Here is a 27,920-nt window from a genome sequence, read left to right on the forward strand (position 1 = left end):
TGTGAGGGTTGTGAGTCGTGTATGAGTGGTGTGTATGAGGATGTGAGTGGTGTGTGAGGGGTGTGTGTGTGAGTGGTTTGTGTGAGTGGTATGTGTGGAGTGGTGAGTGGTGTGTGTGGGTGGTGCATTTGTGTGAGTGGTGTGTGTGTGGGTGGTATGTGGTATATGTGACTGGTGTGTGTGTGGTATGTGTGTGAGTGGCATGAGTGGCGTATATGTGTGAATGGTGTGTTTATGAGTGGTGTGTGTTATGTGTGGGTGGTCTGTGTGTGGTGTTTGTGTTAGTGTGAGTGGTGTGTGTGAGTGGCGTATATGTGTTAGTGAGTGGTGAGTACTGTGGGTGGTGTGTGTGAGTGGTGTTAGTGTGTGGGGGTGGTGAGTGGCGTGTGTGAGTGGTGTGTGTGAATGATGTGTGTGTAGGTGGTTGTGTGGTGTGAGTGGTGTGTGTGTGGTGTGAGTAGTCTGTGGGTGGTGTGAGTGGTGTTTGTGTGAGTAGCGTGTGGGGGTGGTATGTGAACGACGTGTGTCAGTGGTCTGAGTGGTATGTGAGTGGTGTGTGTGATGTGTGTAGGTGGTGGGGTGTTTGTGTGGAGTGTGTGTGTGTGGTGTGTGTGTGAGTGGCACGTATGAGTGGTGTGTGTGTGAGTCGTGTGTGAGTGGTGTGTGTGAGTACTGAGGTGTGTGCGTGGGAATGGTTGTGTGAGGGGTGAGTGGTGAGTGGTTGTGTGTGTACTGAGGTGTGTGCATGGGAATGGTTGTGTGAGGGGTGTGTGGTGTTAGTGTGAGTGGTGTGTGTGAACAGTGTGAGTGGTGTGAGTAGTGTGTGGGTGGTGTGTGTGAGTGGTGTTTGTGTTAGTGTGTGGGGGTGGTATGTGAGTGGCGTGTGTGGTGTGTGTGATGCATGTGTAGGTGGTTGGTGTGAGTAGTGTGTGGTGTGAGTAGTGTGTGGGTGGTGTGAGTGGTGTTTGAGTAGTGTGTGGGGGTGGTATGTGAATGACGTGTGTCAGTGGTGTGAGTGGTGTGTGTATGAGTGATATGTGTTAGTGTGTAGGTGTGTGTGGGGTGTTTGTGTGAGGAGTGTGTGATTGTGAGTAGTGTGTGTGGATGGTGTGTGAGTGGCATGTATGAGTGGTGTGTATGTGAGTCATGTGTGAGTGGTGAGTACTGAGGTGTGTGTGGGAATGGTGTGTGTGTGAGGGGTGAGTGGTGTGAGTGGTTGTGAGTGAGTGGCTGTGAGTGGTGTGTGTGTGAGGGGTGAGTGGTGTGTGAGTGGTTGTGAGTGGTGTGTGTGTGAGTCATATGTGTGAGTGGTAGGTAGGTGTGGAGGTAATTGCAGGTTGCCTCTGAACAGAAAGTTAAACAGTTGCAGTGTGGGAGATCACCCTGGAATAAACACATTAAAAATCTTCTAAAAGATCAAAAACCCCAGCTTTCATCTCAATATGCTAGCGTGCACTCTGCATGCACCTCCAGGCCATAAACCTATTTCCCTTGCCCTGTGAATCCGACTGAAAAAATGAGCCGGTGAGAAAGAACCAATCCAGGGGGCACTTAGCCTTGGAGGTAGAGAGAGAGGAGAGAGACTGCCGGGAAGAAGCCAGTCGCTAGAGAGCTCTCCCTTGAAACCACCAGACCTTGCCTGTAACCTGCATGTGCTCTTCAGCGCACACCCAGGCTCCCGGAACTGTCACATCTCACCCCCAGCAGCTGGAGCGCTGCACCTGCCAAGACAGTGAGTCCCGCGGGAAGGAGGATGGCGAGCGGGAACGGGGAAGCAGAGCCTGGACAGGTGGCTTGCAGGCTGGAAGGTGAGGTGGCTACTGCCTGGCAAAGGACACTTGCTGTACTTGTACATTGGCTTTAAGGCACACATGGCGGAAAATAAGGACACACTGGCAAAGACGGCTTGATTGAGACAAAAGAGGAGGATGACTTCTGGGGGTAGAAAGCACACAGAAGCACAGAAAAGAGAGAGGAAGTGGTGGGAGTGAGCAGAGGCGAAGCAAAGAGCTGGTCCCCCACACGGGGGACACCGGCCAGACACCCAAACTCGCTTCAATCTTCTAACTGGAAGAGGACAAAGAAAGTGCAGCTTACCTGGAGGCAGGTACTGGCAATGCCCAGAAGAATTCACCAACACGTTGGTGTGGAATGTGGCGTCAAAGCGCTCATCCGCACTAGAAACAAGAAAAGGATGCATGAGCCAGTGCCACCAGGCTGTGGATTTCCCGAAGCCCTGGGGTCTGTCTTCGCTGGTGCAGCAGAGTCCTTGAGAGGGGCCCCTGTCTGTCCTCACAACCCCACACCCCGCTTGAGAGCACCACTGGGGCTGGCCTGGGAGGTCTTCCAGGAGCACAGCTTGGAAGGGGCCAGTGTCTACCCCCATTTCAATTTTCACACTGAACTGTAATTTTTCTCACGATGTATATAAAATCAAGCTCTTAACCAAAATGAAACCTGTAAACAACTTTGGAGAACATTGGCAGATGTGACATTTTCACGATATCTAGAAAAACAGAGGGTGGGTGAGGCACGCTGCCACCCTGTGAGCCTCATGGGACAGGGTTTTCACTCACTGTGTCCAAAGCTCTAGTTCCAGCCTCTTGAAGGGGGCCCACACTTGGTTCATGCCTCACATATATATCTTTTTTTTTTTTTTTTTTGAGACAGAGTCTCGCCCTGTCGCCCAGGCTGGAGTGCAGTGGCACGATCTCAGCTCACTGCAAGCTCTGCCTCCTGGGTTCACGCCATCCTCCTGCCTCAGCCTCCCGAGTAGCTGGGACTACAGGTGTACACCGCCACGCCCAGCTAATTTTTTGTATTTTTAGTAGAGATGTGGTTTCACCATGTTAGCCAGGATGGTCTCCATCTCCTGACCTTGTGATCCGCCCGCCTTGGCTTCCCAAAGTGCTGGGATTACAGGTGCGAGCCACTGCGCCTGGCCCACATATATATCTTGAATGACTGAACTGCAGTTGCAGGAGGGAGCTGGACACCAAAACCCTACAGGGCTTCCAGCTCCAGTTAGCGATGAAAAGAAGGAAAGTGGGGGAAGACAACAGAAGTGCGAGTTTTAGATGGATGCACCTCTTCCCCTCTCCTTCCCCTGTTCCAGCCTCCTGCAGCCAGGAGTTAACAACTGGGATAAAGGACACACACACACATAGCAGCAACAGCAATTACACCAACAGCCTGTACTAGCCTTGTCTTCTTATATTTTCTGGATTCTGATGTGTTGACATCTGGGGCTTTGCTGACTCTGGAGGGCTCCTGGAGAGATAGTAAACAACTCCGGCCTTTCAAACACAAATCAATCAATCTAGAACCCATACACCCACCCAAACACATCCTTTATCAGGCTGTCGCACTGGGGTTGACACCAGTCCTGCTCTCATCACTGCAGGACCAGGTAACACCCAACCAGGAAGAGTACCTATGCCCCAGGGCCTACTGCAATTATTCTAAGGAGCCAATCCTAAGCCTAAGCCTGCATGCCCTGCTCCTCCCTTCCTTCCTGCAGAAGCCACAATGAAGGAAGTTCCTTGCTCAGGTTTCCCGTGCCTCCCTGTGTCCCTGCATGTGCCGGGCTGTGCTGCCTTTTTTTTTTTTTTAGATGGAGTCTCACTCTGTTGCCCAGGCTGGAGTGCAGTGGTGCAATCTCGGCTCACGGCAACCTCTGTCTCCCGGGTTCAAGCAGTTCTCCTGCCTCAGCCTCCTGAGTAGCTGGGATCACAGGTGCGCGCCACCACTCCCGGCTAATTTTTGTATTTTTAGTAGAGACAGGGTTTCACCATGTTGGTTAGGCTGGTCTCGAACTCCTGGCCTCGTGATCCACGCCACCCCCCCGCCCCCCCCCCCCCCCCCCCCCCCCCCCCCCCCCCCCCCCCCCCCGCCAACCCCACTCCCCTTAGCCTCCCAAAGTGCTGGGATTACAGGCATGAGCCACCGCGCCTAGCCTGTGCTTCTGCTTCTAAGGAACTGTGAGTAAAACTGTTTTCCTTCAGGACAGTCACTTCTGTGTCTGAATGTCTCACCATGCCTGATTAAAATCAACCCTGGGTACCCTTAAAACACAGCCCTACTGGTAAAGAAAAATAAACCACCTCAAAAAAAAAACAAACAAACAAAACACAGGCAGCCGGTCAAAGTATCAGCACCCCAGAGTAAAGCTCCCCTCATTTTGGCCACTGTGGCCCCTGCAGGAGCTGCCCACGACTACAGAGCTTCAGGTAGCCTCTCCCATGTCTGAGATTCCCCCAAGGGGAAACTCAGAATCAGACACCGGAGGACAGCCTTCAGCATGCAACACACATGGAGGATACACACCAAAAAAGATCCAAGAAGAATGAGTCAATGAAAAGAAGGAAAAATCACTTCTTAAAAAAGTAATGTCCTCACAAAATTCAAGAGGTTATAGCCATTAGAAAAACAGAAAAATGGAAATTAAAGGTATGATTTATGAAATAACTTTTTACGAGTGGGTGGGAGGTTTGGATGATGGAAATCACAGAGATCAAATGTAACACAGAAAGAAGACGGCATAGAGGACAAGGCCGGGGGACCTCGCCTCACCCACAGAAGCTCCATCAGGCAGAGTGGGAGGGAGAATACCACTCAAGAAATAACACGAAGACACTTCTCACAGCAGGAAAACCACCCAAGCATGAAGGCAGAAACGGGTTTCCAAGAACACTAAGGCCTTCAAGAGCTTGTTCCCAACATATATTTCCTTGGTCAGCTTTGGAACAATGAGAGTGAAAACTGAGAAAGAAGAAATACACTTTTAGACTAAACCTGGAGATCAATAAAAGAGATTTAGAGGATGACTTGAGCAGGAGACCTAGAAAAAGGTGGGTTCAAATCCTGGCAAGATGTTAAGGTAGTGAGGACAGAATCAAATGGGTTCAGAGCAAGACAGAGGAGATATAATGAGCTGAAAAACATCATGGACTTGATTGAGGACACAGTTTAAAAAATTCTTGTAATAAGAAAAAAGGCAACTGGAAACTCTAGGAAAAGACTAATAACTGTACAAGGAAGCCATGATTTGAATATGAAACAAGAAAAACGTGATGAAGTTTAAGGGAAGGAAGAAAGGGGGAGAAGTGGGGAACTGGGGAGAGGGAGAGAAAGGAGAGAGGGAGAGAAGGCAGGAGCCAAGCTGTCACGAAAGGACACATCCCCCCCGTACTTCCAAACACACACAGGGAAAGAGACAGCAGGAGGTAGGATCAAGATGTAAATATTCTTTGCTCGACCGTTGTCTGTATCTGACTGTTAATGAGTCACATTATAAACAGTGATTGGGCACAAAATAGCTGAAAATGTGGACCTGCACAACCTCACTCTGGATAGTATCACGATCTTCAAGCTAGATTCTCTGGAGCCCTCAGATCCCACAGAGGCGCCTCAAGGTTTCTGAAAATATTCACCTCCAATATTTTAGTGCCTTTGCATTTGAAAATGGTAATAAAAGTCACACACTCAAATGACTATTAACAAAGTTTTAACTCTTAGAGACTACCATTGTGTTAATTTATGTGTCCTGTTTAACTCCTTTTTGCATGGAAGTTAAACTAAAGCCTCTCTGGCCATGAATGTGTATGCATTTGAATCTCTTATAAAGGAGTCACCAAATGAGATTTCAGCTTTGCATTGCTCTTTAAAAAAATTAAAGTCTGTGCTTCCAATTACATGGCATCTAAGCTGTAGCAGACGTGGGATGCGTTCCCCCATCAATCACCCTCGGGAGCAGCAAAACAGAAAGCGTGGTCTACAGGCTGGGCACAGTGGCCCATGCCTATAATATTAGCACTTTGGAAGGCCCAGAGGGGAGGAACATTTGAAGCCAGGAGTTTGGGACCAGCCTGGGCAACAAAGCAAGACCCCATCTCTACAAAAACAAAACATAAACAAAATTAATCAGTGCGGTGACATGAGCTTATAGTTTCAGCTACTCAGGAGGCTGAGGCAGGAAGATTAGCTGAGCCTAGGAGTTTGAGGCTGCAGTGAGCTATGTCTGCATCTCTGCACTCCAGCCTAGGAGACAGAGTGAGACCCTGTCTCTAATAAAATAAAATAAAAACATAAATAAATATTTTTGAAAGAAAAATACATTAAAAGTTAAGAATAGTGTAGTTTGGTGCATGTTATGGGGAACAAAGTTTTGCTTATTTTAAGCTTGGGTTTCTTCCTGTCTGATTTTCATATTTATAATCAAGACTGAGCATCTGTTAGATCAGTGATTCAACTCTGGAAAAAAAAAAAAAGTTCCTACAAGCCTTTCTTTCAAGCATTTGGATCAATGTAATTGAAGAGACTCTTGAGATCACAAGGCAAATAGGTAAAAACAAGATAAAAAAACTGTTGCTATTAGCAACAGCTTACCTGTGACTCAGTGATTTGTGACTCAGTGATTTCTGAATGTTGTTCATCCAAACAGAATATTGAGCTACATGAAATTGTAACACATAAATGTTATCAAAATCCAAATCTTAATACCCATGATGGTAGTTTTATGCTTCTTTCCCATAGGCAAATTGATTTTATAAGTACATAGTATAAAAGTAAACTCTTGTAATGGATTTGTGCTAATACTACTTTCTCTGTTCTGAGCATCAGGGGTGGAGATAAGATGGGTTTGAAGAAGGGCCCTGTTGCTGAAAATTGAGTTCGAAAACAGCGATCTGAGGTGGGAAATGAAGAACCTCAGAAATGTGAGTGGCTAGAACCCCTACAAGGACCTCAGTGGCCACAACACTGGCACAGCTTCCCCGGGGATGCCGGATGGATGCCAGCCAACAGTGACCCCATCACCAGTTGCAGGGCAGCCCTGTGCTGGCAAACATCCAGAACCGTGGAAAGAGGGGTGGAGCTGCAGGGTTTCATTTGTCTCCTCGCTCCTCTTCTGTGTGTATTTAAACTGTTCTGTATTAAATAGTCCGAAAAAGGTCAAATATATTCTTTTTTTCGACTACTGGGGGAGACAGTACATCCGCGATTTGTGAGGATGCCGGCCTGTGGCCTCTCCGTCCTTGCAGGAGCTGCCTTTATCTGGCTGCCTTTGTCCTCCCATGGCCAGCAATGACTGGGGCTCACTCTTGGTGTGAGGAGAGCTCTGAGCCCTACCCCCACCATGGAGGGGGCGACTGGGGCAAATTTAACTCAAACATGTAGGATGCAAGCTACATGTCCTTCGTGGGGGTAGGAGGAGGAGAGGTGTCTGCCTAGGATCTAAAGGATAGGCAGAGCTCCCAAAGATGGAAACAGATGTGGACAGGCCCCTGGCGGAGGGCATGGTGGTATCACACACTTGGAGATAAACCAGATCGAAGGAGGCTCCAGGAAGGTCTGGCTTGCCTGGATCATGGTGCTTGCTTGCACCATGTTGCCCTAAGCAGTGAAGCTGAAAGAGGGCTTGGGAGCAAACCACTGCTTGGCCCCCCAGGCAGGACTCAGGAGCCTAATCCTTATGGGATTCCAAGTTGTGCTTTCAGACATCAATGGCAGTATAGGCAGGGGGAGCCCATGGGGCACAGGTGGACCTTGTGGGTCTGAGATCACACCTTTCCTTCCTCCACATGCCCTGGAGTCCTCACACACTGGTGCCTGGTCTCATCCCTGCAGAGCTGCTGGCCCTGGAACAAGAGCCCTCTGATCCTAGGCTCAGCCTCCTGCCTCAGCCAACTCTGTAGCATTGACCTCTACTGCTAAGCACGGGAGGCCTCAACCCTAAGCTGGAAAAGAAGGGAGTGACTGTGCCTCCACAGAGAAGGAACCTTGAGAGAAAAAGCCAAGGGCCCCGCCATCAAAGAAGCCCAGCAAGACCAACTCCCAATAGGGCATGTGTTCACCAGAATGAGCCTCTGCATTCAGGTAAAGATGAAGAATAAAAAAATAACAACAAGAAGAAATCCAGGCACTCTGTCCTGCTGCAAAGAAAATGCTACGCATGGGTTCAGGATGACCCTAAATAGTAAGGTCTCATGTGAAATCAATCCTATTCCCTCTGAGTTCTCAGCAACCTTGAAAGACTGAGAGAGAGAAGGGCAGGAGAGATGAAGATGAAATCTATTCAAAAAGGAAGGGAGGATGAAGGATGATGCTCATCTAGCTGATCTAAGGTGTCATTTACTTTAAATCTCTCAAGAAAGGGGAAAAAGTTGCCAATTCCCCAATTCCATGTGAAGACACCACTGACAGAAGCAATACCCAGATTGCAGAGGGAAAGCACGGCTGTTGAGAATGGGTGAAGTTTCTGCATAGAATACAGAGGGAGAGACACACTCTGTCCTAAATCTTTTGATTTCGTTCTATATTTTAATCTAAAATGTTGAGGGTCTGCAACCAGCAATGTGGCCCGTCATAGTCCACGACCAAAAAAGTCTTGAGTAGAATCCAACTTTTATGGTCATTTCTACCTGCCAGAGATTCCAGGAAGCAGAATTCTGAGGTACTAGAAGGAGGCTTCCAGAAAAATGCATTCAAGAATATTTCCTTTTATTAAAAAGAAAATATTTACTTGTTTATGTTATTTGTATTTGTTTATTTATTTTGAGACAGGGTTGTGCTCTGTCACCCAGGCTGGAGTGCAGGGGTGCGATCATGGCTCACTCGAGCCTCAAACTCTTGGGCTCAAGCCATCCTCCTGCTCAGTCTCCTGGTAGCTGGGACTGCAGGCACGTGCTACCTTTTCATATTTTGATTTTTATTTTAGATTCAGGATGTACATGTACAGGTTTGTCACATGGGTACATCACATGTGATGCTGCGGTTTAGGGTATAATTGATTCCATCACCCAGGCAGTGAGCAGAGTATCCAGTAGTTTTTCAACCCTGGCCCCCTTCTCCCTTCCTTTCATGGTAGTCTCCAGTGTCTGTTGGTGCCATCTTGTCACGAGTACCCACTGTTTAGCTCCCACTCAGGAATCTTTTCTTTACCTACTAGTTTGCATATTAAATTCAATGTAACATGGGATACTGTAACAACCAGATATGGCAAAAGATGGATTACTACAATGCTATAAATAACATAGGATAAGATTAACACAGCAGATATCCAGTTTCTGGACTCCCTAGTTTTGTTCCTTGGGTTACATGTCTATCCCTGACCCAGCAAAGCATCATCTTAATCCTTACAGCATTATGGAAGTGTTGCATTTGGCATAGAAAGTCCCTCAACTTGGTGCTTTTTCTTTAAAATTGTCTTACTTTACTATTCTTGCTCATTACTGACCCCTTGCTCAACACTGTAAATTTTAAATGTACTTGTACAGTCTCATGAAGTCCCTGCTGAGACTTTAGTTGGAATCACATTAAATTTAGTTAGAATCACATTAATCACATTCAATTTATTTTGGAAAAACCTGGCATCTTTATGGTATTGAGTTTTCCCAGGCATAAATGTGATACAACTCAACATATGTTGTTCTTTCTTAAACTTATTTTTTGGTACTCGTTAACACCTGCAGATATTGAAAATAAAATTTGTGAAATTACATTTTCTAACTGTCTATTGTAGGAAGATAGAAACACATTTGATACTTTGATAGATCTTGTTTTGTATCAGATATATTTTTTCTAAACAGTCTCTAGGGATTTTCTATGTAGAAAGACATGATATAGCCTATAAATGATGATAACAGGTTTATTCCTTTCTTATTCATATTTTATTATTTTACCGGTATTACTATTGAAATTCATATAGTCACTAAGATATTTTTAAAGAGTGATGACACTGATATTCTTATTTTATTCTACATTTAGAAACTTCTAATGTTTCAGCATTAAGTGAGACCCGATGTCAAGTTAGGGGAAACTTCTTCCAATTACAAATGGGTTTTAAACAACATCAACTGATTTTTCTCCAACTTATCAGAATGATCATTTATTTTTTTCTGCCTCATTCTTTTAATAGAATGAATTATATTAATGGACTTTTTGAAAGTTAAACAAAGTGTCCACTCCTAATAGAAGCCTATGCTTGTTAGGATTTATTTTTAAACTATTGCTAGATTTTGGTATGCTAATATTTCAGTTAAGACTTATAGATAGGGGTTGCTACCAAGACAGCCGAATAGGAAGAGCTCCGGTCTGCAGCTCCCAGTGAGATTGATGCAGAAGATGGGTGATTTCTGCATTTCCAACTGAGGTACCTGGTTCATCTCACGGGGACTGCTTGGACAGTGGGTGCACCCCACGGAGGGCAAGCCAAAGCAGGGTGGGGTGTCGCCTCACCCAGGAAGAGCAAGGGGTCAGGGGATTTCCCTTTCCTAGCCAAGGGAAGCTGTAACAGACTGTCCCTGGAAAAACAGTATACTCCCACCCAGATGCTGCACTTTTTGACAGTCTTAGCAACCAGCAGACCAGGAGATTCCCTCCTGTGCCTGGCCCGGTGGGTCCCACACCCACAGAGCCTTGCCCACTGCTAGCGCAGCAGTCTGTGATCGATCTGCAAGGCTACAGCCTGGTGGGAGGGAGGGGTGTCTGCCACTGCTGAGGCTTGATTAGGTAAACAAAGCGGCTGGGAAGCTCGAACTGGGTGCAGCCCACTGCAGCTCAGCAAGGCCTACTGCCTCTATGGACTCCACCTCCGTGGGAAGGGCACGGCTGAACAAAAGACAGCAGACAACTTCTGCAGACTTAAACGTCTCTGTCTGACACCTCTGAAGAGAGCTGTGGTTCTCCCAGCATGGCATTCGAGCTGAGAATGGACAGACTGCCTCCTCAAGTGGGTCCCTGACCCCTGTATAGCCTGACTGGGAGACATCTCCCAGTAGGGGCCTACAGACACCTCATACAGGCAGGTGCCCCTCTTGGACGAAGCTTCAGGAGGAAAGATCAGGCAGCAATATTTGCTGTTCTGCAGCCTCTGCTGGTGATACCCAGGCAAACAGGGTCTGGAGTGGATCTCCAGCAAACTCCAGCAGACCTGGAGCTAAGGGGCCTTACTCTTAAAAGGAAAACTAACAAACAGAAAGGAATAGCATCAACATCAACAAAAGGGACATCTACACCAAAACCCCATCTGTAGATCACCAACATCAAAGACCAAAGGTAGATAAACCCACAAAGATGAGGAGAAACCAGAGCAGAAAAGTTGAAAATTCCAAAAACCAGAGCGCCTCTTCTCCAAAGGATTGCAGCTCCTCACCAGCAATGGAACAAAACTGGATGGAGAATGACTTTGATGAGTAGACAGAAGTAGGCTTCAGAAGGTCAATAATAACAAACTTCTCTGAGCTAAAGGAGTATGTTTGAACCCATCACAAGGAAGCTAAAAACCTTGAAAAAAGGTTAGATGAATGGCTAAACCAGAATAAACAGTGTAGAGAAGACCTGAAATGACCTGATGGAGCTGAAAACTACAGCATGAGAACTTCATGACACATGCACAAGCTTCAATAGCCGATTCAATCAAGTGGAAGAAAGGATATCAGTGTTTGAAGATCAAATTAATGAAATAAAGTGAGAAGGCAAGATGAGAGAAAAAATAGTAAAATGAAACGAACAAAGCCTCCAAGAAACACGGGACTATGTGAAAAGGCCAAATCTATGTTTGATTGGTGTACTTGAAAGTGACAGTGAGAATGGAACCAAGTTGGAAAACACCCTTCAGGATATTACCCAGGAGAACTTCCCCAATCTAGCAAGGCAGGTCAAAATTCAAATTCAGGAAATACAGAGAACGCCACAAAGATACTCCTCGAGAAGAGCAACCCCAAGACACATAATTGTCAGATTCAGCAAGGTTGAAATAAAGGGAAAAAATGTTAATGGCAGCCAGAGAGAAAAGTCAGATTACCCACAAAGGTAAGCCCATCAGATCTCTTGGCAGAAACCCTACAAGCCAGAAGAAAGTGGGGGCCAATATTCAACATTCTTAAAGAATTTTCAACCCAGAATTTCATATCTAGCCAAACTAAGCTTTATAAGTGAAGGAGAAATAAAATCCTTTATAGACAAGCAAATGCTGAGAGATTGTGTCACCACCAGGCCTGCCTTACAAGAGCTCCTGAAGGAAGCACTAAACATGGAAAGGAACAACTGGTACTAACTACTGCAAAAACATGCCAAATGGTAAAGACCACTGATGCTATGAAGAAACTGCATCAATTAACAGGCAAAATAACCAGCTAACATCATAATGACAGGATCAAATTCACACATAACAATATTAACCTTAAACGCAAATGGGCTAAATGCTCCCTCCAATTAAAAGACACAGACTGGAATATTGGATAAAGAGTCAAGACTCATCAGTGTGCTATATTCAGGAGACCCCTCTCACATGCAGACACACACATAGGCTCAAAATAAACAGACGGAGGAAGATCTACCAAGCAAATGGAAAGCAAGAAAAAGCAGGGGTTGTAATCCTAGTCTCTGATAAAACAGACTTTAAACCAACAAATATCAAAAGAGACAAAGAAGGCCATTATATAATGGTAAAGGGATCAATTCAACAAGAACTAACTATCCTAAATATATATATGCACGCAATACAGGAGCACCCAGATTCATAAAGCAAGTCCTTAGAGACCTACAAAGAGACTTAGACTCCCACACAATAGTAATGGGAGACTTTAATACCCCACTGTCAGTATTAGATCAACGAGACATAAGGTTAACAAGAATACACAGGATTTGAACTCAGCTCTGCACCAAGTGAACCTAATAGGCATCTACAAAACTCTCCACCCCAAATCAACAGAATATACATTCTTCTCAGCACCACATTGCACTTATTCTAAAATTGACCAGATAATTGGAAGTAAAACACTCCTCAGCAAATGTAAAAGAACAGAAATCATAACAAACTGTCTGTTAGACCACAGTGCAATCAAATTAGAACTCGGGATTAAGAAACTCACTCAAGGCTGGGCGCGGTGGCTCAAGCCTGTAATCCCAGCACTTTGGGAGGCCGAGGCGGGCTGATCACAAGGTCAGGAGATTGAAACCAGCCTGGCTAACATGGTGAAACCCCATCTCTACTAAAAATACAAGAAATTAGCCGGGCGTGGTGGTGGGCGCCTGTAGTCCCAGCTACTCTCAAGGCTGAGGCAGGAGAATGACATGAATCCAGGAGGCAGAGTTTGCAGTGAGCCGAGATCACACTACTGCACTCCAGCCTGGGTGATGGAGCGAGACTCTGTCTAAGAAAAAGAAACTCACTCAAAACTGCACAACTACATGGCAACTGAACAATGGGCTCCTGAATGAGTACTGGGTAAATAACGAAATGAAGGCAGAAATAAAGATGTTCTTTGACACCAATGAGAACAAAGTCACAACATACCAGAATCTCTGGGACACATTTAAAGCAGTGTGTAGAGGGAAATTTGTAGCACTAAATGCCCACAAGAGAAAGCAAGAAAGATCTAAAATCGACACCTTAACATCACAATTAAAAGAACTAGAGAATCAAAAGCAAACAAATTCAAAAGCTAGCTGAAGGCAAGAAATAACTAAGATCAGAGCAGAACTGAAGGAGATAAAGACACAAAAAACCCTTCAAAAAATCAATGAATCCATGAGCTGATTTTTTTGAAAAGATCAACAAAATTGATAGACCGCTAGCAAGACTAATAAAGAAGAGAAGAGAGAAGAATCAAATAGATGCAATAAAAAATGATAAAGGGGATATCAACACTGATCCCACAGAAATACAAAATACTGTCAGAGAATACTATAAACACCTCTATGCAAATAAACTAGAAAATCTAGAAGAAATGAATAAATTCCTGGACTCATACATCCTTCCAGGACTAAACCAGGAAGAAGTTAAATCTCTGAATAGACTAACAACAGGTTCTGAAATTGAGGCAATAATTAATAGCCTACCAACCCAAAAAAGTCCAGGACCAGACTTTTTCACAGCCGAATTCTGCCAGAGGTACAAAGAGGAGCCGGTACCATTCTTTCTGAAAATATTCCAATCAACAGAAAAAGAGGAAATCCTCTCTAACTCATTTTATGAGGCCAACATCATCCTGATACCAAAGACTGGCAGAGACACAACAAAAAAAGAGAATTTTAGACCAATATCCCTGATGAACATCTATGCAAAAATCCTCAATAAAATACTGGAAAACCGAATCCAGCAGCACATCAAAAAGCTTATCCACCACAATCAAGTGGGCTTCATCCCTGGGATGCAAGGTTGCTTCAACATACACAAATCAATAAATGTAATCCATCACATAAACAGAACCAACGACAAAAACCACATGATTATCTCAACAGATGCAGAAAAGGCCTTCGACAAAATTCAACAGCCCTTCATGCTAAAACCTCTCAATAAACTAGGTATTGATGGAACGTATCACAAAATAATAAGAGCTATTTATGACAAACCCAAAGCCAATATCACACTGAATGGGCAAAAACTGGAATCATGTCCTTTGAAAACTGGCACAAGACAGGGATGCCCTCTCTCACCACTCCTATTCAACACAGTGTTGGAAGTTCTGGCCAGGGCAATCAGGCAAGAGAAAGAAACAAAGGGTATTCAAATAGGAAAAGAGGAAGTCAAATTGTCTCTGTTAGGAGATGACACGATTGTATATTTAGAAAACCCCATCATCTCAGCCCAAAATCTCCTTCAGCTGATAAGCAACTTCAGCAAAGCCTCAGGATACAAAATCAATGTGCAAAAATCACAAGCATTCCTATACACCAATAACAGACAACAGACAGCCAAATCATGAGTGAACTCCCATTCACAATTGCTACAAAGATAACAAAATACCTAGGAATCCAACTTACAAGGGATGTGAAGGACCTCTTCAAGGAGAACTACAAACCAGTGCTCAATGAAATAAAAGAGGACACAAACAAATGGAAGAACATTCCATGCTCATAGATAGGAAGAATCAGTATTGTGAAAATGGCCATACTGCTCAAGGTAATTTATAGATTCAGTGCCATCCCCATCAAGTTACCAATGACTTTCTTCACAGAACTGGAAAAAACTACTTTAAACTTCATATGGAAACAAAAAAGAGCCCGCATAGCCAAGACAATCCTAAGCAAAAAGAACAAAGCTGGAGGCATCACACTACCTGACTTCAAACTACACTACAAGGCTACAGTAACCAAAACAGCATGGTACTGGTTCCACAACAGATATGTAGACCCATGGAAGAGAACAGAGGCCTCAGAAATAACACCAGCCATGTACAACCATCTGATCTCTGACAAACCGGACAAAAACAAGAAATGGGAAAGGATTTCCTATTTAATAAATGGTGCTGGGAAAACTGGCTAGCCATATGTAGAAAGCTGAAACTGGTTACCTTCCTTACACCTTATATAAAAATCAACTCAAGATGGATTAAAGACTTAAACTTAAGACATAAAAACTCTAGAAGAAAACCTAGGCAATACTGTTCAGGACACAGACATGGGCAAAGACTTCATGACTAAAACACCAAAAGCAATGGCAACAAAAGCCAAAATTGACAAATGGGATTTAATTAAACTAAAGAGCTTCTGCACAGCAAAAGAAACTATCATCAGAGTGAACAGGCAACCTACAGAATGGGAGAAAATTTTTACAATCTACTCATCTGACAAAGGGCCAATATCCAGAATCTACAAAGAACTTAAACAAATTTACAAGAAAAAAAAAAAACCACATCAAAAAGTGGGCAAAGGATATGAAGAGACACTTCTCAAAAGAAGACATTTATGCAGCCAACGGACACATGAAAAAATGCTCATCATCACTGGCCATCAGAGAAATGCAAATCCAAACCACAATGAGATACCATCTCTCTCATACCAGTTAGAATGGCAACCATTAAAAAGTCAGGAAACAACAGATGCTGGAGAGGATGTGGAGAAATAGGAACACTTTTACACTGTTGGTGGGACTGTAAACTAGTTCAACCATTGTGGAAGATAGTATGGTGATTTTCCAAGGATCTAGAACTAGAAATACCATTTGACCCAGCAATCCCATCACTGGGTATATACCCAAAGGATTATAAATCATGCTACTATAAAGACACATGCACACATATATTTATTGCGGCACTATTCACAATAGCAAAGACTTGGGACCAACCCAAATGTCCATCAATGACAGACTGGATTAAGAAAATGTGGCACATATACACCATGGAATACTCTCCAGCCATAAAAAAGGATGAGTTCATGTCCTTTGTAGGGACATGGATGCAGCTGGAAATCATCATTCTCAGCAAACTATCGCAAGGACAGAAAACCAAACACCACATGTTCTCATTCATAGGTGGGAAATGAACAATGAGAACACATGGACACAGAGTGGGGAACATCACACACCGGGGCCTGTCGGGGGGTGGGGGGTTCGGGGCAGGATAGCATTAGGAGAAATACCTAATGTAAATGACAAGTTAATGGGTGCAGCAAGCCAACATGGCACATGTATACCTATGTAACAAACCTGCACGTTGTGCACACGTACCCTAGAACTTAAAGGATAATAATAAAAAAAAAGACATATATTTATGTTCATAATGATATTTTATGCTGGGTGGAACTTGCCTGTAAACCTACCTTTTTGAATTTCTTTTTAAAAACATTTTGATCAAAAGAATGAAAAGATGAGCTACAGATTGGAAGTAAATATTTGCAAAAGACACATCTAACAATGAACTGTAATCCAAAATATACAAAGAACTCTAAAAACTCAGCAATAAAAAAGCAAACAATCCGATTAAAAAATGGGCCAAAGTCAGGCGTGGTGGCTCACGCCTGTTAATTCTAGCACTTTGGGAGGCCGAGGCGGGTGGATCATGAGGTCAGGAGTTCGAGACCAGCCTGACCAACATGTGAAACCCCATCTCTACCAAAAATACAAAAAAAAAAAAAAAAAATTAGCCATGCTTGGGAGCGCATGCCTGTAAATCCAGCTACTAGGGAGGCTAAGGCAGGAGAATTGCTTGAACACAGGAGGCTAAGGTTGCAGTGAGCTGTGATCGTGCCATTGCACTCCAGCCTGGGCGACACAGAGAGACTCCATTTCAAAAAAAAAAAAAAAAAAATGGACCAAAGACCTTAACAGACACCTGAGCAAAGACAACATACAGATGGCAAATAAGCACATGGAAATATGTTCCACATCATCATCAGTGAAATACGAATTTAAAAAAAAACTGAGATACCACTACACATCTATTAGAATGACCAAAATCCAGAACACTAACACCACCAAATACTGGCAAGGATGCAGAACAACAGGAACTCTCACACATTGCTGGTGGGCATGAAAAATGGTGCAGTCACTTTGGAAGACAGTTTGGCAGTTTCCTACAAAACGAAGCATACTCTTTCCATGTGATCCAACAATTGCCTTCCCTGGTGTTTACCCGAAGGAGCAGAAAACCTGTGTTCACACAGAAACCTACACACATATGTTGATAGCAGCTTTATTCATAATTGCTAAGACTTGGAAGCAACCTTCAGTAGGTGAAATGGATAAACTAACTGTGCTGTATCCAATGGATTATTACTCAGTGCTAAAAAGAAATAGGCTATCAAACCATGAAAAAACATGGAGGAACCTTCAATGCATATTACCAAATGAAATAAGTCAATCTGAAAAGGCTACAGACTGTAAGATTCCAATTATATTATATTCTAGGAAAAGTAAAGCAATGGAGACAGCAAAACAGATCAGGCCTGGCACAGAGGCTCACGCCGGTAATCCCAGCACTTTGGGAGGCCGAGGCAGGTGGCTCACCTGAGGTCAGGAGTTCCAGACCAGCCTGGCCAACATGACGAAACCCTGTCTCTACTAAAAATACAAAAATTAGCTGGGCATGGTGGCGCACACCTGTAATCCCAGATACTTAGGAGGCTGAGGTGGGAGAATTGCTTGAACCTGGGAGGCGGAGGTTGCAGTGAGCCCAGATTGCAACACTGCACTCCAGCCTGGGCGACACAGCAATACACCGTCTCAAACCAAACCAAACCGAACCAAACAACAGGTCAGTAGCTGCCATGGATTGCAGAGAGAGGGAGGGATGAATAGGTGGAGCACTGAGGATTTTTAGGAGAGTGAAACTATTCTGACTGATATTATAATGGTAGATACAGGTCATTATACATTTGTTCAAACTCACAGAACCCATACAACACCAAGAGAGAACCCTGATATAAACTATGGACTCTGGGTGGTAACATCAGTTCATCTATTACAATTGTATGGCCCTGGCTGTGGATGATCGGGGAGGCTGTGCTTGGGTGGGGGTGGGAGGACATGGGAACTGTACATTCCACACAGTTATGCTATGAACCTCAAATTGGTTTAAAAATAAAGTCTATTTTTTGCTAGTCTATTCCATTTTTGGTCTATTTTCTAGAAAATATTAAATCTAAGTTTCCAAATTTTTGGCATAAAGTTGTGTCATAATATTCTATTTTTAAGTCCTTTTCTGTAGTTAAAAACTCCTTTTATATCCAGCAAATGTCCCTTTGTGCCTTCTTTGTTTTCTTGGTAATTATTTCCTGAGGTATGTTGATTTTATTAGCTCTTTTTTAAAACCAATTTGTCCTTTGCTGATCTCTACTTTAGTTTTCTTATTTAATACATTTTTAGGTTTATCTTTATTCCTCCTCCTTTTTTCATTGGATTTAATGTTATGTTTTATAACTTCTTGAGTTTGGTAATTAACTCACACATTTTCCCAAAAAGGATATTAAAAGCCTTTAGGGCTTCCTAAAAAAGAGGTCTATGCTGCTATCAACATATGTGTGTAGGTTTCTGTGTGAACACAGGTTTTCAGCTCCTTTGGGTAAATACTGAGGAGGACAATTGTTGGATCATATGGTAAAGATACTTAGACAAGTATCTTTTCTAACATAAGCACTTAACGGCTATGTATGTCTGCCTACATTCCTATACATGTGTGAGTGCATGTGCACACACACACACACGCAAACTCACACAACACATGCTAAAGGTTTTAATTCATATGTGGATATCTAGTTTTCCATATATTTATTTTCCCGTGGAATAAGGATGCATTTTTTTCTATATCTGTATCTATATCTACATATTGGATAAGGTTTGTTAACTCTTGTTCAAAACACCTACATACTTACATTTTTTTCCCTTCTTACACTATCAATTACTAAAAGAGGTACGTTAAAATCTTCTACTGTAATTGTGGACTCATCCAGTAAACTTAAAATTCTACCAACTTTTCTTCAAAGCAATTTTATTAGATGTATACATGTAAGATTTGTTAGACATCTTTAGTTTTAAAAATCATTATCACCTGACCTTATTTAGCCTCAATTATACTTGTTTTTCTTACTGTGTTTGTGTGTGCGGTTGTGTTGTAAACATAGCCACTCACATTTTATTTTTGTTCCTGTTTTTCTTTTTCCTTGTTTTCATTCCTTACATACATATGGTTTAGTTTCATCTAAATAGTCTATCGTTCGATTTAAACGCGAAGAGATGTATTGGGGAGATCTGTGTTTTAACCAAATGGCTACTCCATTTACTTTTATCTTGTCTATTGTAATGTTTGTTTTCATTTCCACCATCTAATATTATGCTTTTGATTTCCTTCTCCTTGGATTGCATTTAGGTTTCTCCCATTTTCTTCATCTCTTCCCCATTCGACCCCTACTTGTTTGGAAGTTAAATATAGTATTCTTAACGTGTCTGGTCTGGTGGTTATTCTCTCATTTTAACTTTGTATATTTTACTTAAAGCTGGCGTCTCCATGGTCTTCTAGAGTAATATAAGTTCACCTGAGGGTTTTACTTCCAAGCACTGTCCAAGTTACTGTTTCATGCTACATTTTCCAATATTTTAATTCTATTATTATTACTATTATTATTATTATTTTTGAGATGGAGACTTGCTCTGCTGCCCAGGTTGGAGTGCAGTGGTGCTATCTCGGCTCACTGCAACCTCTGCCTCCTGGGTTCAAGCGATCCTCCTGCCTCACTTTCCTAAGTAGCTGGGATTACAGGCACCTGCCACCACGCCTGGCTAATCTTTGTATTTTTAGTAGAGATGGGGTTTCCTCATGTTTGCCAGGCTGGTCTTGAACTCCTGACCTCAGGTGATCTGCTTGCCTTGGCTTCCCAAAGTGCTGGGATTACAGGCATGAGCCCCTGCGCCCTGCCCCACTTTGTTTTTAATACTCTCAAATTCATCATTATTATTTTATATAACCAAATCTGTTTACATGTACCTGAATCTTTGCCAACTGCTTCACTCACTGCTTCTCATGGCTAGTTCCTAAGGGTCTTCTGGTAGTTTTTTAAAATAGTAGCACAGCCCCTGCATGGTAAACTCCTTTAGTATCTCTTTTCCCGAGAATGTCTTGATTTTGCCCCCCAGGTAAAGAATGGTTTAGCTCAGGATAAAACTCTAAGTTGACAATTATTTCCTTTCATACTTAAAAGACATTATTTTCGTTTATTTTTCTGGCTTCTATTGTTGCCTTTACAAGGTCTGCAGTCAGTCTAATTGCCATCTCTTTGTTAGCAAGCTATCTTTTTTCTCTCATCGCTTCTAGGATCTTTTTTTGGCTTTGGACATTCCTGCAGCTTTTCTTGCACAATATGTCTTGGGCTCATTTCCTATCACGTATCTTTCCTCAGACTTGTAACTCCTGAATCTGAGGATGTATGTTTTTCATCAATATTATTACATTCTCAGCTGTTCTTTTGGGACATGGCTTCTGTTGAAAAAAATCATTGTATTTCAATGGAAAACGATGTGTCCCCTACAGCACATAGATCTCACTTAGCAAGTCTCGCCCTGCTCACTGGCTGAGCTGTTTTGCCACTATGCGTGGACTGCAGGCAGCTGACAGATGCAGAAGTTCTTAGTCTCCCAGTAGTGATTTAATTGGTAGTGCCTTGACTTCCTGCCCCTTTAGATAAACAAGTTTTGTGTCCATTTAGAATTCATCTTGAAATTCCTTTACTCTATATAATTTTGTACTAGTTTGACTTTCCCATTGAACTGAGGAGAACATCTGCTTGGTTTCCTCATGCGATATGAGTAAAATAGATTCTTTAGCATGTGTTCATTTTTATATCTGTATGTGAGTCATAACTTTACCTGTTTTCTGAAAATAATCTCTTAACATTTCTCCCACATGCTATTTATTATTGCCTTCTACTATTCCAGCGAGTGTGTGTGGGAGCACCTATCCCCCGCATGGGAGGAAATGGCCCTCCTTGTCAGGCACAGCCTCTCCTGGTGGCTGCAGGCTTCCAGACCTGCTTTCTGCGTGACCTTGGCCACACTGTGCTCCGGCTGCCATATCTGAAAATAATCACAGCGCTTTCCTCAGAAGATTGTTAATCTATGTAAAGCATTTGAAATAGGACCTGGCACACAGAAGCACTACAGAAGTGTTAGATATTATTGCAACGACTGTAAATCATTCTTTCCTATTTTCCATCTATTTAGCTTTCTATGATTCATGCAGGAAATTGCCTCTGCTCCTTCGACTGTGTCTCATCTGACATTCTGTGCCTCCACTGTCTTTAATTCTGATGGTTATATTATTTCTCATCTCTCTTAATTTTACTTGATTCTTTTCAAAGCTGCTTTTTAAAGGGTTTCTCTTGTTTGTATTTTTAATTCTTACTTGCATTTAATTATTTTCAAATCATGTTAGTTTCTATTGTCTTAAGTGTTTAAGAGTCCAAACCTGCCTTTTGCTGTTTGTGAATGCTTGCTCAAAGTGAGCTATTTCTGTATGTGTTTTAATTTGAACTTCACTTTCAGCTGATTTTTAAAAATTGAGTTTTCATATTATTTCTTATAGTGTTTCATTCCTCATAGAGTTTTCATCTGTAACGTTTTCTTAAAAAATTTAATGAAGGCTAAATGGCACAAGAGCTTAAAAACACAGATGCAGGCCAGGTATGGTGGCTCATGCCTGAATCCCAGGAGTTCAGGAGGCCGAGGTGGGTGGATCACCTGAGGTCAGGAGTTCGAGACCAGCCTGGCCAACATGGTGAAACTCCATCTCTGCTGAAAATACAAAAATTAGCCAGGAATGGTGGTGGGTACATGTAATCTCAGCTATTCAGGAGGCTAAGGCATGAGAATTGTTTGAACTTGGGAAGTGAGGGTTGCAGTGAGCCAAGATCACGCCACCTGCGCTCCAGCCTGGGAGACAGAGCCAGACTCAGTCTCGGGGGGGGGAGAAAAAAACATATGTAGTCACAGGGGTGGGACAGGATGGATGTGGAGGGAGGAGGATGCAGGAGAGAAAGGGGCAGAGCCCTTGGATGCCCTCTCCCAGCATTGCCTGCACACCTGGCCTCACACCTGGACACTTACCAGAGCACGGAATATTTGTTAGGCTGCAGAAAACCCATGTCTCAAACCGCAATCACCATCCGCAGAGCATGTTCATGGCACATGAAGCTTGCTGACAGGACAGACTGGAATGAATTCCCAACTCCCAACCTGTGTTGCTAGCGTGTCTATGGGGATCCTGTGGACCTGGCCAGAAAGGGACTTCTCTCCAGGTGCCCTGCACTCCATTCTACCAGGTACCCAGAGCCTCACAGATCAGACCACTTTTCATGCTACTACAAGTGGTGCTGGAATTTCCTGGGTTCTGCTGGACATATCAACCACCACCTCAGATGCACCAGAAGGCACTCCTTCCCTCATCTGTTGTGAATTCCCACGGAACACTTTGGGCCCTGACCGAGCACAGCCTAAAACAGTCACGCTTCTTTTTCATCTTCTTGTGCTGGATGGCAGATTTTATTTTTTTCAATTCCAACTTCTCAGGGAGAGTGCAGCATTTTGAAGGTCCTGGCCTTCTCAGTGCCAACCCACCTCGTACAGGGCAAGAGGGCAGAAGCACGAGTTTTATTCCCGCCTTCTTGGGTAATGACTTTTGCGACCTAGGATGGCTGACTGAACTCCCCAGGGCCTCGTGTGGGAGACAGCTGGGCTCCACGGGCCCTACCCTCCTGCCTGCTTGTAGCCTGTAGCCTGGGCATTCCTTCTAACAGTTTTACGTAGCCTAGATAAATGGACATGAAGGAGTTCATGAAATAAAAAAAAAAAAATTGTCCATTTCTAAACTATGTGACCTGTTATGCCTTTTCTGGCTCCAGATGTATGAAACAAAAGAAAAAAGGAAGCTAATTATCCCCAGCAGTGGAAGGAGAAGATGTTCTGACACTGGGGTTACTATGCACGCAACAACTGTTCACCATGGGTGGAAATCCATCTCTATGGAAATGGATCACTTGGAGACACGAAGGTGAAGGGAACAACATGGTGCCCTGCCAGCTTGTCCCCCAGTGACAATGCTGACCAGGCAGCCAGCCAGCCTTGAGAGCCTCCTACACAATCGGACGGCCAAAGTCCATACCTGAGGTTCATTGAAAAATGACCAGGCTGATTTTTTAAAGAGCTTTTCCTTTAGATTGAGTGAAGAAATTGACCACCCTTAATCTGAATAAATATAAAGTCTAAATAAACTAAGCATATGCTTTCAGAAAAATACCACTTGCTATGACAGCATAAATACAAGAAAAATGAGAAGGAGGTAATATGGCTAAAAAGAATAAGCAGGAGCCGACCAGGGTTAAATCAGGTCACAGGGGTAGGGCCCTATTCTGATGGAACTGGTGGCCTTATAGGAATAGGGAAGCCAGCACGTGCCCCTCTTTCTCCCTCTCCCACTCCCTCTCTCTAGACAGAGAGACCCATGTGAGGACACAAGGAGAAGGAAGCCATAAACCAGAGAGAGTTCTCATCGGGGAACCAAATCCAGAACCTTGATCTTGAACTTCTCAGCTCCCAGAACTGTGTGAAAATAAATTTCTGTTATTTAAAGCCTCCCATTCTATGGTATTTTGTTATGGCAGCCTGAGCTGAGTAACAATTATTACTCTTGCTAAATATGACTAAGAAGTCTGAACATAATCCATGAATAAACATAAGAAGGCTGTGAGCAGTTCAGAGAAGAAGGCAAAAGGGATCACACCTTTGTGACAGGCAGAATGGCATGGTGCTGAGATCCCTAGGTTTACTATTTATGTTATGTATTTCAAACTGGGTTCTGGAGAAGAATGCACAAAACAAAACAAAACAAAACAAATCCAACAGGTGCAGACCAAAGAAGTCCTGAGAAAAGCTTGCCCTCTCTCGCCGAACGGTCAGGAGAGAAGCAGCCTGACAGCTGGCCCATGCTAGCCAAGAGCCCTGCCCCAGGGAAACACCAAAGGAAAAAGCCGGATTCCACCAGCAGCCTCATCAGCAAAGACCCAGTGAGCATTCTAGATTCAAATAACCCCAGGCAAAAGGGAGATGCTCCTCCCCATACTTGCATGAGGTGATGTTAGAGAAGGCCAAGCAGTGACTTCATCTTGACCCAGCCGCCACCTGCTGTTTCAGTGGAGAACATTTGAGGAGCCTGGACTTCCACTCCCGCCTAGCAGTACCATGGTCCCCATCCCTCCCAGGTGTCAACAGAGGCTGAGTGGGGAGCCTGGATCACCCGACAGTAGGGGTGGTGTTCTCCCTCCTCTGCTGGCACAGTGTCAGAGGAGGCCTAGTGAAAAGGAAGACTGAAGTAAGACTTGGGAGTCTCAAACAATAATACCCAAAATGTCCGGGATATAATTTTAAAAATCACCCGTAATACCAAAATCAAGAAAAAACCTCAACTTTAATGAGAAGAGAAAATTAGCAGATGCCAAAACAGATATTTCAGAAAGTTGGAATTTTCTGGATTTTAAAACCTCAATCATAATAATGCATTGGTAGGCAATTAGGAACATGTTTGAAACCAGTGAAAAAGCAGAAAGTTTCAAAAAACAAACAGAAGATGTAAAGAAAAACTAAATGAAAACTTAGAACTGAAAAATACAATAACTGGGATTACAAACGTGGGCTGGGCTCAGTAGTAGAGTGGAGATAGCAAAGGAAAGGATCTGACTTGAAGACAGAATAGAAATTATTCAATCTGAGCAACAAAGGTAAAATAGACCAAAAAAAAAAAAAAAAAAAAAAAATTTCAACAGAGCCTCCAGGGGTGTGAAGCCGTAACAAAATCTGATATTTCTGTCATGAGAGTCTCACAAAAAGAAGAGAAAGAAAATGAGAGTGAAAAATATCCAAAGAAATTATTAAAAATTTTCCAAATTTAGCAAAAGATATACATCTACAGATTCAAGAAGCTGAGTAAAACCCAAACCAGTTAAATCCAAAAAAATTAATGCCAAGAATCATCATAATAAAACATCTGAAAATTAAACATAAAGAGAAAATCTTGAAAGCAGTCAGAGAAAAATGATCCATAAGGGGGAAAAACAAAACTAAACAACCACCACCAATTTAAATGACAGCAGAATTTTCAACAGAGACCAGCAGGAGGCGGCATGACGTTTTCAAATGCTGAAATAAATTATCTGTAAACTCAAAATTCTAAATCCAGTTAAACTATCTTTCGGGAATAATAAAGAAATGTCAAGACATTTTTCAGGTGAAGAAAAAACTAGGAGAACTAGTGAGCAGCAGAATTACCCAAGAAGTATGGCTAAAGGAAGTTCTTGAAAGAGAGATAAAAACAATAAAAGAAGGAAGAGAAAATTCATCTACTTTACTTGAACCAGTAAGATGTTTATACCAGGCCGGGTGCGGTGGCTCATGGCTATAATCCCAGCACTTTGGGAAGCCGAGGCGGGTGGATCACAAGGTCAGGAGATCGAGAACATCCTGGCTAACATGGTGAAATCCCGTCTCTACTAAAAATACAAAACATTAGCTGGGCGTGGTGGCGGGCGCCTGTAGTCCCAGCTACTGGGGAGGCTGAGGCAGGAGAATGGCATGAACCCGGGAGGCGGAGCTTGCAGTGAGCCGACATTGCGCCACTGCACTCCAGACTGGGCGACAGAGCGAGACTCGGTCTCAAAAAAAAAAAAAAAAAAAAAAAGGTGTTTATACCAGTAGTCAGTAATGTAATAAGTTACATACATAAAATGTAATATCTAGAGCAACCATGAAACCATGAAATAGGCGTACAAAGAGACATACTCAAAAACACTATGAATAAAAAATTCTAAAAAAGAAATTCTCAAAAAATGTTAAGTATACCATAGAAAGGCAGGAAAAAGAAAAAACGAAGAATATATATATATATATCAATCACACAGACACACACACCCTGCAAACATTACTCAAAAAACACAAGAGTAACTATGTTACTATCGGATAAAGATCTTAGAGAAAAGAAAATTATGAAAGACAGATGTAAATTTACATAATGATAAAAGCTCAATCTACCAAGAAGACGCAGCAACCATAAATCCTTTCTCAAACAAGAAAGCTTCAAAATATGTGACCCCAAAACTGATGGAAATTTTCAAAAGATATAGACAAGTTCATAACTATATTTGGAGATTTCAACACTCCTCTCTCAATAATTCATGACAGGATAACTAGACAGAAAATCAGCAAGGATATAAAAGAACTTACATCATCAAACGACAGGACTTAACTGTCATTTAGGAAACTGTCTACCAACAAGTACTCATGGAGCATATACCAAGATAGACCATATCCTGAGCCTAAGAAAAACCTCAATACATTTAAAAGAAGTGAAACTACACAAAGTGTGATATTTGCCCACAATGCAATCAAACTAGACATGAATAGCATTAAGATGACAAGAAAATCTCCAAACACTTGGAAACTGAATGCCAAATTGCTAAATAATCCATGAGTCAAAGAGAAAGTCTCAAGGAAATGGAAAAAAATACACTGAACTGAATAAAAATACAATGTATCAATATGTATGACATGCTGGTAGTGCTGAGAATAAATTTATAGTACTGCTTATTTTAAGAAAGAGAAAAATATTCAAGTCTGTATCTATGCTCACTTGGTAAGAAACCAGAAAAGAGAGACAAGCCCCACAAGTAGAAGGAAGTAAATAATAAATATAAAAGTATAAAATCACTGACATGGAGAAGAGGAAAAAAAAAAAAAGAAAAAAAATCAATGAAATTAAAATCTGCTTCTTTGAAAATATCAATAAAATTGACAAACTAATATGAGGAATGTATCCCATGTGTCACTACATAGACACTGTAGACATCAAAAGAATGATGAGGAAAGCTATGAACAACTCTTTACATAGAAATTAACACATACAGTAACACATACAGCACAAACTACCAAAACTCAACCAATAGGCTATAAATAAGCTGAGGATCCCTAAAACAATTAAACATATTGAGTCCATAATTTTAAATGTTTTTAAAAAAGATATCTCCAGATCCTGAATGGCTTCGCAGGGGAATTTTAACAAACATTTAAGAAAGAATTAATGCCAATTCTATAACTGTCTCCCAGTAAATAAAAAAGGATAAAACACTTAGAGGATTTTATTAACCTCATAACCAAAACTAGACAAAGACAGTAGAAAAAAATTATAAAATGCAAAAACAAAAACTACAGACCACATTCTCTCATAAATATACATAAACCACTCAATAAAATATTGGCAATACAGCTTAGCAGCATATATGAGGAATTACACATATGACCAAGTGGAGTTTGTTCCATGAGTGTAAAGCTAGTTCAGAAATTGAAAACTGATCAATGTAATCTACCATATTAAGAAGCCAAGGAAGAAAAATCACGTGATTACATCAATTGATGCAGAAGAAACAAGTAATAACACTCAACACTCATCCATAATAAAAAGTCTCAGAAAACTGGAATAGAGAGGAACTTCCTCATCCTGATAAAAGAAATTTGACAAAAACCTACAGCTAGCATCATACTTAATAGTCAAAGACTGGATGCTTTCCCCATAAGATCAGAAACAAGATAAAGTTGTTCACTTTTAACATTCTAATTCAGCATAATACTAGAAATCCTAACCAGGGAAGTAAAGGAAGTAAGAGGCCTA

At 42.4% G+C, this 27,920-nt stretch overlaps 1 protein-coding gene across 3 annotated transcripts in view; it reads right to left on the bottom strand.

The window, feature by feature from the left end:
* Positions 1–27,920, bottom strand: part of CHRNA7 (cholinergic receptor nicotinic alpha 7 subunit) — a 139,550-nt gene that overhangs the window by 17,579 nt on the left and 94,051 nt on the right. For 2 of the 3 annotated variants that reach the window (XM_025390017.1, XM_025390016.1), the window contains exon 5: positions 2,098–2,177. The exons of the other annotated variant lie outside the window; for it this stretch is intronic. In XM_025390017.1, the coding sequence (XP_025245802.1) occupies positions 2,098–2,177 (80 nt within the window). The remainder of the gene's footprint in view (positions 1–2,097; positions 2,178–27,920) is intronic. 3 annotated transcript variants of the gene reach the window in all.

The sequence above is a fragment of the Theropithecus gelada genome, chromosome 7a, assembly GCF_003255815.1.
Source record: "Theropithecus gelada isolate Dixy chromosome 7a, Tgel_1.0, whole genome shotgun sequence".
Taxonomy (NCBI): domain Eukaryota; kingdom Metazoa; phylum Chordata; class Mammalia; order Primates; family Cercopithecidae; genus Theropithecus; species Theropithecus gelada.